The sequence below is a fragment of the Pezoporus occidentalis genome, unplaced genomic scaffold (assembly GCF_034315485.1).
Source record: "Pezoporus occidentalis ecotype Australia unplaced genomic scaffold, CSIRO_AGI_Poc_V1 ctg68, whole genome shotgun sequence".
Lineage (NCBI taxonomy): Eukaryota > Metazoa > Chordata > Aves > Psittaciformes > Psittacidae > Pezoporus > Pezoporus occidentalis.
In genome coordinates, this window is record NW_026916030.1 from 667,689 (window position 1) to 679,965 (window position 12,277).

At 57.1% G+C, this 12,277-nt stretch overlaps 1 protein-coding gene across 2 annotated transcripts in view; it reads left to right on the plus strand.

Annotated features, from left to right (window-relative positions):
* Window positions 1–10,830, plus strand: part of RXRA (retinoid X receptor alpha) — an 87,811-nt gene extending 76,981 nt beyond the window's left edge. For both annotated transcript variants that reach the window (XM_062641079.1, XM_062641080.1), the window contains exons 6-10: window positions 1,210–1,339; window positions 4,495–4,627; window positions 5,582–5,673; window positions 7,254–7,359; window positions 10,191–10,830. In XM_062641079.1, the coding sequence (XP_062497063.1) occupies window positions 1,210–1,339; window positions 4,495–4,627; window positions 5,582–5,673; window positions 7,254–7,359; window positions 10,191–10,338 (609 nt within the window). In that variant the 3' untranslated portion in view covers window positions 10,339–10,830. The remainder of the gene's footprint in view (window positions 1–1,209; window positions 1,340–4,494; window positions 4,628–5,581; window positions 5,674–7,253; window positions 7,360–10,190) is intronic.
* Window positions 10,831–12,277: the final 1,447 nt, after the last annotated feature.

Consider the following 12,277-nt stretch of genomic DNA (forward strand, 5'->3'; position numbering starts at 1 on the left):
CCCTTAAGGCCACAAAGCTCTTACTTGCACCCACTTGAAGGTTTTCCTGTTGTCCAGTGGCAACCCCACCTCGTCTCCCTCTCCTGTGGAAAAGCCCAGTCCCTGCTCACATCCCCTTCCCAGGGAATACCCAGCTCCCCCAAGTGACACCCCCTGCCCTTGCGCCCCTCGGGGAGCTGCTGGAGCCGGGCAGAGCAGGAGGGATGATCCCAGCAGCGATGCTCCTGGGCTGCTCTGCTGAACCCGAGCCGGTCCCCATCCATCTCTGCCCGGAACAGGTGAAGAGGCTCCGCGGGCAGGGGCCCCTCAGCTGCCAGACCCTGGGTATTTTAAGCCTGGCGAATGGGAGACGTTGGCCATTGAGGCCTGGGGTTTGTGTTTGCTGCCAGGGAACAGCGGAGGGGCTGGGATGGGAGTCAGCAGCGTGGTCTGCCCAGCCTGGGGGGGGGTCCTGGGGCGCAGCCAGCTCCGGGTGAGGAACAGCCTCATCCCAGTGGAACCACGGCTCGCAGGAGCGAGAGGTTACCCCGGTGTTTGTGTCTGCTCTGCCTCCAAATTCACACCCTTCCCCTGCGATCCAGGGGTGAGGTAAACACTGCTGCTCTGCTTGGGAAACTGCTCTTTTAAGGACATGGGAGAAAAATACTCGTACAATCAAAGCTGCTAGGTATCAGCAGGGATTACAGCGGGACGTGTGGAGGGGCTCATACATCCCTGTCCGGAGAGGTAAACCCTATATACACGCTTGTACTAGTGAGGTCTGTCTTGGCCAGGCTTAGACAGGCTCTTCCAGTTCCTAATCATGAGCCCACTTGAGCTGTTAGCAGTTCCTTTAAACAGGGATTTGGTGTGTTTAGGCTGAGTGTCCTCCTTGAGAGCAGATGGGTTTTGTTACAGGGTAATATTTCAAAGGAGAGGGGTTTTCTCTGTTTTTCTGCAATGCCCCCCCCCCCCCATGCTGGTTTATGGAGCAGGAGATGCTGGCTCAGGTCTGTCAGTCATCAGTCATTGTGATGGATGTTGGGTCTCTGCACTCCTGGTTCTGGTGGAGAAGCCAAGTCACCTCCTGATAACATTCACTTCTGGGGGGCAGCCAACCTCAGGTCCTTCCCTGCAGCAGGGAGGCAGCAAACCCCTTCAACTGCTCCTCCAGCCTCTCTTCTCCTTGCTCTGCCCCCTCCCAACTTTTCCATCTCCTTTCCTTGGCAGCCCAATGACCCGGTGACAAACATATGCCAGGCAGCAGACAAACAGCTCTTCACCCTGGTGGAGTGGGCCAAGAGGATCCCCCACTTCTCGGAGCTGCCCCTGGATGACCAGGTCATCTTGCTCAGAGCAGGTGAGTGGGAAGCATCCCCCTGGGGCTCTGGGATGCAGGAATGCGGCATCTCACCAGTGATGGGATCACACATAGATTTAGGTCCCAGCCACTTGAAAGCCATTAGTGATTCTGAGTAATAGGCTCTGATAATTCAGTTGCTAAATAGGATTCTAAAAGCCCCAAGGGACGTGTTGCTGAATGGGATCCAGAATGTTGCACAGCTGCCAATCAGCTGAAGAGTGGCCTGGCTTCATCTGGGATGGGTGAGGAGCTCGGGATGTGCACGGGGTGGTTAAACCAGGGCAGCCACACGCTGCCTTCCTCCCAGGCTGGGCTTGGAAGACCGAGTGTGCTCGGGGTCTCCGTGAGATCTCATCAGAGCAGAATGTTTGATCATAATTAAAAGCAGAAGGGGGGAGGGAGGCATCGCCTCTCCCACCCACCACGATGAAAATGCAGTTCGCTGGGTTTATTTGGAATTCCCTTGTGCTGCAGGGGTCTGCAGGAGCAGGGCTTTGGGAGGTGAAAAGCAGTTCACTGAAGAAAGGGATCTTCTCCCACCGAGTAAATGCAGGCTCCTGCTGCTGGCAGGTTGTACACACGGACCAGGGAGGGCAGGAAACCAAGAGCAGAGCTCAGTGAGGCTGTGTTTTAGGCATGAAGCTCCTTGCAAAGCTCCAATCAGCAGATAAGTCATTAAAACGGCTTTGGCTTGGTGCTCCCTTAAAGAGGAAGAAAAGAGGATGGATGAAGCTGCTTCCGTGGGGCAGGAGGAGAGGGGGCTGCAGACCCCATCCCAGGTCTCGTGGTGGCTCTGAGCTGGAGTGGCTCTGATGGGCTCCCTGCTCCAGGCATTGCTGCCGGGGCCTCAGATGACCCCCCCAGGTAACCAGGGGCTCCATCTATTATTGAATGGGGCGAGTGGCCTGCGGAGAGCAGCTGCCCATGAAATATTGAAGTATTAAATGTAGCTGAGAGCATCGTGAGGCTCAGCTCCAGCGTCCCTGGAGGCAGAGCTAAGCAGAGTGCGAGTGTGCATGGGCCAGCAGCAGCTTTCCGCTCATCCTGAATCATTCAAGAATCTTCCCTCTCTGAGCTTTCTGGAGGAGAAGGGAACCAGCTTCTGAAGCCTCTTTTCGCTGGGTTTTCTTGTTTCCAAGCTTGCTGTGGCTGAGACAGGAATAACCTGATGTTTTCTCTGCACTGAAGCCAGGCTGGCAAAGGATGCTGAGCACCACATCTGCAGCTGCAGTTCATTGTATAGGGCTGGTGAGGAAACTTGGGAGTGGGATGGATTCACACAATGGTCACTGCGCTGCCAGGTGCCTTTCCTGCTCCAGAGGAGCCAGAGCATCCCCAGAGGCTGCAGCCACCTTGTTTGATGAGAGTCAGGAATCTGCTCTGCTTCTCCAGAGCTTGGCCTGAAATGCAAAACCCTTTGGGTAGATTTGTTTGGTTCCTTACTCGGATTTGCTGCCTGTGGTTATCCCTGATTTTTCCTGCTTGCCTCTATCCTGTCAGCTCTTTGGGGATGTTCTGGTGAAAGCACTGGGTAGAAATAGGTTCCCCATTCCAGCTGAAACATTCCAGCTCTAAATGGGAATAATTCAGCTGAAGGATGCTGATTAATCCAGTGCTCTGTAGCTGGAATAAACCCAGCACAGATGCTGGCAGCTCCCTGCAGCCTCACTGCTTCCATGTATCCTTGGCAAGCAGGAGGCTGGATTCGGCACCACTGGGGCTGTGAGGAGCTGTGGCAGGAGGGTGATGGTTGATGGCTGAGAGTCAGGGCAGAGCTGAGAGAGCTGGTGCCACGGAGGGATGCTGTGATCCAGGGATGTTGTGCTCCAGGGACATGAACCAGCCCTGGGTCCTGTTGGTTGGAGTTGCTGTGGGTCTGGTGGGCAGCCCCACAGCCCCTTTCTGTGGGGCTGGCTCTGGGAGGTGCTCTCTGCAGCCCGGGTGCAGCCCCACGTCCCCTCCTCTGTCCCATTGGGTTCCACAGTGTTGCAATCCCTCTGCAGGCGCCAGGCCTCGCCCCGCATCGCCAAGTAAATGTTCCCGTGACTGGGGTGGAAACATCCTGTGGCCACTTAGGAAAGAGTGAACTTTATTCCTTGTCAGCATTCCTCACGGCACAGCCCATCTCTGCCGCAGTAGGTAAATACAGCACGTGGGGACCTTGCGCTTAGTCCAGGCAGTGAGAGAAGACGTTGCTGTGGCAGGAGAGGAGGCGAAGGATGTTGTTGTATTGCTTCTTCAACATGGGAAAGAAAACGCAATCCGATGTCCTGATGTTTCTGGACCCCAGAGCACCTTCAGGCCACGTGCTGCGTGTTGCAGAAGACCCCTCTTGTCCCACTGAAGATGGGTGAAAGCCACCAAAATTTCCAGCCTTCAAACTTTGCAGCATTTCTTTTGTTAAGGGTTTGCTTCAGGCATTCTTGAACTCGGGTGGGAATGAAGAGGTGTTAAATTAGGCAGAGAGCTGGGTGGTGGGGAGGGAGGTCACGTCTCCCTTCCCTTCTCCATTTGTAACAAGCTCCAACAGCTCCCATGGTGTCTGGGCTCAAAGGATGTGTTTTCCCATCCAGTACCATGTCCAGTAACTAATGAGACAAAAGCTGATTTCCAGGCAACTAGGGCAAGCTGTTAGTGGAGCAGTTTGTGGATGTAGGACATCCCTGTACAGTAGCAGGAGGGAGGAGAGGTGATCCCTGCCCGTATCTATATGGCAGAAGCAACAAACCTGCAGTCAGAGTTTTCATGGTCCTGATTTAATGGACCCTGAACCTGTGTGCCCGAGATGGCCTGACAGTGAGCCCAGTAGCCACACAAAGTGTTAACAGGGCTTGAACTGCTCAGAGAATGCAGGGTGGAGGGGAATTCGGGGCTCACAGTGAGAGGAGCAGGGCAGAGCTGTTTGCTCTGGTGCCTGCGAGGTTTATAGAGGAAGCTGTTTCCCTTATTAGCCATGTATTTTTAGTGCATTTGTGCCTTAATGGTTTTTTCCTGCCCTGACATCCAAGAAAGGGGTGGCTTCCACTCCCTTCCCATCTCCATCCAGCAAAGGCAGCTCTTGAGCAGTTTCCTTCTAGCGCCATTGCTGGTTCCCAATCCCACCGGGCACCCCATGGCTCTAACCCACGGCCTTGCTTGTTTTCTCCTCCCAGGGTGGAATGAGCTCCTCATCGCCTCCTTCTCCCACCGCTCCATAGCCGTGAAAGACGGGATCCTGCTTGCCACCGGGCTGCACGTGCACCGGAACAGCGCGCACAGCGCCGGCGTCGGGGCCATCTTCGATAGGTGGGCAGAGGGCCGGGCGCCGGGCATGCACCTTCCCGGGCATTCCCATCCCCGGGCCAGGCTGCTCCGATCCCTGCATTGCAGCCTGCTTGAGGGGTCGGACGGGGATGAGCTGTGTCCATCCCATGGTGTACGGGGATGAGCTCTGTCCATCCCATGGTGTACATGGACGCACCGTGTCGTGGTCCTTGCCTGCGGAAACCAACAGCCCGAAATAGGCAGGGAGAAGGCTGCCCAGTGCAAATCAAAGCCCCTTTCATGGGGTCCAGATGCCTTCTACTGTTACGAGAAGGCCACTCCTTGAGTTCTTTTCATCTTTAATTGGAGCAAGATGCGACTTTATTCTCACAGTGAGAAAGCACCAAAAGTGCCCGCAGGTTCCGCATGCGTATCCCGAGGGCTCTTTAATCTCGCGCTGTGGGAAAAGGGCTCTAAAGCCAGGCTGCCGGGGACCGCCTTCGTGCCTTTGCTGTGTGAGGAAGTTGGTTTTCAGAGCTGGTGACATCGTTTGTTTGCTGTGAGGTCACCAGTGCAGGACCATGACTTCACTGCAGGATCCAACAGGAAAATCTGGCCAATCCATGGAAAATATTTCATGACCGGCACCTGCAGCGAGAGCAAAGGGAGCAATAAATAGTCCCGCAGAGGAAATTGCTTTTAGATACCTGTTGGGGTCTTTATTATGATTGCTTATTTTCAGGCAGCTCTGAGGTGCCGGCGCCTTGGTGAATGTTGAACCTGCTTTTATGGTCCCTGATGTGTCTCACAGGAGCTATTGATGTCCCTAATGAGCTGGGTTTGATCCAGGAGGACAGTGAGGGCATCTCTTGGGCTGGTCTAAGCGAGCGCTGTCCCCTGGCCTCACTGCCCGTGCCCCAGGGGCACACCGGCTCTCACCTGGCTGTTTCCATTCCATTCCAACACTAACGCCTGTGGTTTCTGTGTCCTTTGCAGAGTACTGACAGAACTCGTGTCAAAAATGCGAGACATGCAGATGGACAAGACAGAGCTAGGCTGCCTGCGAGCCATTGTCCTCTTCAACCCCGGTATGTGCGTTACCTTCTCTCCAGTCCTGGCTGATGCTGCATCCTTTTGGCTCCCTTTCGTACCTGTAAAGCTCCATTGCAAATAACTAAGGGTACCCAGCTCCCAAGGGCAGGGCAAGAAGGATGCAAGTTGAATTAAGAGCTGCACGTGCATTTGCCACCTTACAAGCACATCCCTTGGAGGCCAGGGATGGATCTGGGTCCATGCCCTGTGTTGCTCTCTAGGCCTCCCTTCCCAAGGGAAGTTCTCCCCTTGCAGAAGGCAGCTCAGTTTCATGATCCAGAATATTCCCTATGCAGGGCTCAGCCTTGGCTGGGACCCGGCTGTGATCATCCAAGGGGATGGTGAATGCTGTTGTTGGAGCCGAGCTCTCTGCTGAGCTTGAGGGGCTTTGGCTCGATCCACATCACACTCTGCCCATTTTCAGATTTACAGCGGTTCTGTGAAAACAGAGTTCTGGTGCTTCAGGGAATTGTCCCTGAATAGGAGCAAAACAGAATGTAGATATCCTTTAGGAGAAAAGTGTGGATTAGAGCGAGGTTGGAGCATGAGCATTATTGTCCTCTTTCCCAGCCTTGTCATCCAAGGGCTTTTATTAACTGTGTTTCTGGAAAAGCCCTCTGAAGACCTGGAGAGGGTGAAAGCCGTGAAACGTGCTCGTAAAACGCACCAGAACTTGAGTTTCTGTCTGCAGTTTGCTTCGGTTTACACACTCCAGGAGCCATCGCTGCTGCTCTCCTCCCCCTGACCCTTGGCAAGGAGAAGGTTCAGTGCCAGGGCTCATCCCTGCTGTTGTGGGGAGCAAAGCTGCCAGCCCGCAGATGCCTGCGCAGCTCTCCTGGGGGTCTCTGTGTTTTAGAGAGGGTCAGCCCAGAGCAAAAGCAGACAGCAACCAAGGGCAGACCTCCACGTGCGGCCCCCCTTCCCTGCCTGCCTGCCCTGGCAGGAGCCTGGGCTGTGCCCCAGCATGGCTCCTGCTGTGTCCTTTCCCACCGGCCCCAGGCCAGGCCCTGCCCCAGGTTTGGTGCTGATTCTGGGTTGTTTTTCTGCTTGGTTTTTTTTATCATCCCCCCCTCCCTGTAATCAGCAGTAATTTATTGTCTGTAATTCGGGATTAGCCGTATATGGTAAAAGAAGGGGAATCTGGAGAGGTTCCCATGGCACGTGTGCTCAGGGATATCAATGGCTTGATTGTCCCTTTCACCCTACTAAAGCCAGCCCCTGGGGACCTGCTGAGCAGAGACTCTTCATTCAGCCCTGCCACAGTGCTCTGGAGGGAGAAATCCCACAAGGACAGGGCTTAATCCCTTCAAATGAGGGTCTGTGACCACTGGAATGAGCCAGAACGGTTGGGGTCAGGGTGTAAGGTGGGGTAAAACAGAGCTGTAGTCACAGTGCAAACCTGTCAGGGCTTGGATGCTCCCGGAGAGGTGCTGGGTAGAGCCATAAATACCTGGGATTGGGACCCTGTGTCCGCACCGTGCCCTGCTCTGGTGGTGCCGGGAGGGATGGAGGGAGCACAGGGGGTTCCCTGCCTGCCTGCAAGGTTTTGGCTGATGGTCCTTCCATTGCCTTTCAGACTCGAAAGGCCTCTCCAACCCGTCCGAGGTGGAGGCGTTACGGGAGAAGGTGTACGCGTCGCTGGAGGCTTACTGCAAACACAAGTACCCCGACCAGCCTGGGAGGTGAGTTACTGCGGTGCAAAGGGGGCTGCAGCCCAAGGCAGGGTCTGAGAGCCATCCACAGGGTCACTGCACCTCCATGTGGGTGCTGGGTCCCTCCGATCAGGGCCCCTGCACCTCCATGTGGGTGCTGGGTTCTTCCAATCAGGGTCACTGCACCTCCATGTGGGTGCTGGGTCCCTCTGATCAGGGTCACTGCACCTCCATGTGGGTGCTGGGTCCCTCTGGGCAGGGCTCTCTGTTCCCAGGTCTCCTGGGAGTGAGCATTTCTCTGCAGGGAAACCTCTCATTTCTCCCTGCTTCAGCTGTGAAGGTCCTTGGGCAGTGCCCTGTGAGTGCAGAGGGGTCTATTGCAGCACATGCAGCCGGGATGGGGTCGGTGCTGAGCCCTGGGAGCCCCCGCAGCAGGGGGAAGGGCATCATTTCCCTTTTGGCAACCCCAGAGCACAAACCACAGTGAAAATCAGACGCACATGGAGTTAATTTTCGGTGGCAGATGAGCATCATTGCTGGGAAGTGAAAGCCTCAATTGATGCTCTTTTCTCCTCTCCCCGCCTCCCCCAATCCAGCTGGGAATGGGAGGGGGAATTAGGAATGCTTTCCTGGACTGCTCTGGAGCTGAGTGGGCGCATTTTCCCAGTTACAGCCTGAAGCTGGCAACTGCCAGTTAAGTTTCTGACAGTCACTTGAGAACCCAGGCAGAGCGCTGGAAACTGCTGCTTGTGCGTGTTGCTGCCGAGGCGGGAATACCGGGAAAAGCAACACACAGAACTGGGATTCGCATCTCACCTGGGTGGCTCAGTGGAGGAAAGGATGCTCTTCCAGCAGTGGATGCCGTGGGCACATCACGCCATCAGAAGGGATATCGGTCTTATTTTCTGCCCTGTTTGGGTACCAGTGTGCTGGTGGATGAGAGCGAGGGTTGTTGAGGGGCTTTCTGGATGCTCATGGCTGGCTTGTGGCAGGGAGTTAGGATGTGTTTGACGTGGTGAGGGATGAGCATGGAGCAGGGGCCGTTACCTCTCCTCTCCAGGGTCTGTGTGCACCTCAGGCCAGCTCCCCTTCCAAGAGCGTTATTAAATTGCTGTTCCTAAACAAATCCAGACCCGGGCTTGGCTGCTGTGGTGGTGCAGAGGAGCTCTGCTCCCCGTGGGGCTCAGTGCGCTCAGCCAGCCCTACCTGGCCCCGGGAGAGCTGCGTGGGGAATCGTGGCCAGCAGCAACCCTGCATTGGTTCCCTGCTGGGATGAGCTCCGGCGCTGCTGAGCCGTGCTGCCCTCGCACGCTGCTGCTCGGTGCTGCAGCCTGGGAGGGGGCTGGCGCGGGGACAGCCTGCTCCTCATCCACCAGCCCTGTGCGTGACAGCAGAGCCGCTGAGCCACGGCTCAAAGGCAGGTCCTCAGGGCTCTGCCTCAGTGCTCAGGGGTGTGTAAGGCGGTATTTCAGGTCTGGTACCCGCACCGGAGGCTCTGGAGTTTGATCTCTCACTGGCTTTGAAAGACCTTGGTCTGGGGACTTCCTTGTGTGAGCCTCAGCACCCTTCTCTGGTGACCTGAAAGGCTTTTGCATGCTTAGGGCTGTCCTGAGAGCTGCGGCTGGGCACTGCTGACCTTAACTCCATCTCTTCTGCGGTGTGGGGTGATGGTGCAATGAGCCCAGGTGCCTCGGGAGGGTTAACTCGTGGGCTGGGAGTCCAGGGTTGCACAAGAGCTGAAGGAAGCTCTCGGGAGCTCTCTCCATCCTCCTGGTCTCACGGCACGATGCGATCCCCATCTGGGGCTGGAAACAAGTTCTTCCTGTGCTTGAGCAAACGCCTGGTGGGGCGGGTGTGGGTGCCCTGCTCCTCTCTGCGGGCAGTGCTTGGCTCCCACTGCTTCAGGTGCCCTTTGGTGTGGGGCTTCAGCCTGGTCCTGGCCATGGAGAGCCGGTGAGCCCCGTGTAGACAGCACAAGGGAACCTCTCTGAAGCAGGGAGGTGGAGTCATTCCAAGGAACAGCCCAGCCGTGCCCCCCTGCGCCATGGGCAAGGCTTGGGGTGATGCTTGGCAGCTGCAGGGAATGGGGCTGTTCCCTCCCCTCGGGCTGCAGCCCTGGCAGGGTGTGCTGCGGGCCGGTTATCTCACAGTTAACCGCGTCCCAGGGCTGGAGCCATCATCTGGTTTGGTTTAAAGCGAAACTTCCTGAATGGGATGGTAGGGCTGAGCTGTTTTTCCTGGCGCCGCTCCCACCGTTCTCGCCAGCTCAGCAAAAAAAATGGGGAGAGAGAAGCATGCACGCATGGAATAACTCCGTGTGTGTGTGTGTGTGTGTCTGCTGGAGAGCCCCTTCTCCCTGTGCTGCCTCAGCCTTTGCTGATGTTCAAGCCCTGGCTGTGCAGCACTAAAACCAAACACATGCTCCTGGCCATTAAAAAGCCTTTTTCCATGTTGAGAGCACTCGCACGAGGGCTGCGTGCAGGCAGGGTGCAGGCAGGCGATGTGGGACCCCATGGGCATCTCAGGGTGCTCACTGAGTGGTCGTACCCATGCATGATGATGCACGAAGCCAGCAGTGCTCCCCAGCCCAGGGATGGCCTTTTGTTTCTCACTGGACTCTTGCAGCTCAGCTCTCAGCACGTTGTCAGTGTCCACTGTGGGGACCTGCTCTTCAAGGCTGGGGACATAACTCATGATTCCTCTGCACAGCTCTGGGTGTAGCTCCATGGCTTTGGTGACAGAAGAGGCTGCACCTGACCCCCAGCCCTGCTGAGCAGGAGCCCCCAGGGAAGCTCTGTGGGGCAGGGCAGGAGCAGGGGTGTGGATGGGATGTGTGACCAGGTCATTCCTCTTGCCCCCAGGTTCGCCAAGCTCCTGCTGCGTCTCCCAGCCCTCCGGTCCATCGGCCTCAAATGCCTGGAGCACCTCTTCTTCTTCAAGCTAATAGGCGACACGCCGATCGACACCTTCTTGATGGAAATGCTGGAAGCACCTCACCAAATGACTTAGAGAACTGCTGCCGGGTCAGTCCCTCGCCCGGCCGGGGTCCCATGGGCCCCTTCCTCTGCTCCCCTTGCCCAGCCCATCCTCGCCTCCTCCCCCCGGCGCTGGAGGCACCGTCTGAGCCGGGGACCCCCCCGCCGCCGTCCTTGCCTCCTGGTCGCCTTCACCCTGCTCCATTTGCTGTCACTGCTGCGTCTCCAGACCTGCTCGCTGGTTCCCTGCGCTGTGTGTGGACAAGTGGGAGTGGACAGAGCCTGTCACCCACCGCCACGGCTCACACCCTGCCCCGGCAGCTCCGGATCGGGGTGAGCATCACCCCCCGGGCGGGCTGGGGACATGGGGACACCCCGCCCCGGGCAGCGAGGGGAGCGGTTGGACTCGCCGGGTGGTGCTGGCTCTGTTCGGAGGATGGAGCTTTTGACAAAGAGAAGAAAAAAAAAGAGAAAAAAAAGAATTCAATTTTTGGTCTGTACCTGGTGGCAGCAGTGTCGGGGGTTCCTTCACTGCCCCACGTGAGTCACCCAGGGCTGCACAGAGCCTTCTCCTTCCAGGTGGGAGCAGAGGATTTGGGATTGAGCTGGATGCCTCCCCAGTAACACGGTGACTCCCTCTCACCCACCCTGCAGAGGGTCCCATGGGCACCAGCACCTGAAAAACCCCTTTTGCCATCCCCAGGACAGCCGGGCATCACTGCCCTTCCCAAAGATGCCTCTGCTGGTGTGGAGCTGCCCCGTGGACATGAGCTGGCTGCAGCACGTGCTTTAAGGCTGCCAGGGACTTGGCATCACCCTTCCCCAGCTCACAGGGTCTTGCTGGACCCCAGCCCTCAGCAGCGCATCCAGCATCCGGCACCGGGCACAGCCCTGCTCCTGAGGCTGGGTCCAGCCTGTCCTGCTGGAACCATGCTTGATTTCATGGGCTGTTGCATTGGAGCAGCAGGAGCTGGTGTCAGCAACGGCTCCTCCTTGGACTTTGGGTCCTGACCTCGTCTCATGAGGTTTGAGGGGCATTTCCAGCTGTTGGGATAGGCTCAGAGGAACACCCTGAGCCCTGGCTTCCACCAGCCCTCCCCTTGCACAGGGGTTCCAGCTCATGCAGGAGCCTGCTCCTGTTGATTCAGCAGCTCTGTAAAACACTGCAAACAGCAGTTAGTGGGAGTGCTGGTAACTGTGGCTGTTTGTTAGTAGTGAAGCAAGAGCTGGGTACCCCCTGCCCTGATTCTCCCCTATATGTGGGGCTGAGAGGTCCCAGATGGATGGGGATGCAGGAGCAGCCCATGCCCATCCCTAGCCCATCCGGGATGCTGAGAGCACCAGCAGCACCTTGGCTTCTGCGTGCTCCTTCCCTCGAGGCTTGGTGTGGGGACAGCAGGGAGATGGGAATTAGGGACACAGTCCCAGGAATGTGCCCACACCCCATGGGATGGGATTCCCTAGAGAGAGGTCGGCCAGGGAGCAAAGCCCAGCAGAGCAAGCGATGAGGGATGTGGGGGTTTCCCCCCTTGGCAGGACTGGCTGTCCCAGCACAGCGAGGGGAGCTCAGAGCCAAGAACGAGGTGCCTGTGGTTGGCCAAGGGCTTCCCCTCACTTTTGTATCGTCTGTGCTTTACAACAGCAGTGTTAGGTCCCAAAGGTATTTCTCTTCTTGCTCCCTGTGGGTTTGTAACTGTCTCTTCAAACATCTTTGTGCTGGAGGGGGATGGAGCAGCGCCCACCTCTGGTTTTGGGGGGGCATGGTTGTCACCCCCCGGCAGCTCCATCCCTGCAGTGGAGCAGCCCATCTCATTGCTAAAGAAACTAAGGATGTTGGGGCATCGCCTGCCCTCAGCCTGGCCTGAAGCAGCGACCCCAAGCAGCGCAGCCAGGTTGGTGCTGGGCTGGGTTGGTGCTGGGCTGGGTTGGTGCTGGGCTGGGTTGGTGCTGGGCTGGGTTGGTGCTGGGCTGGG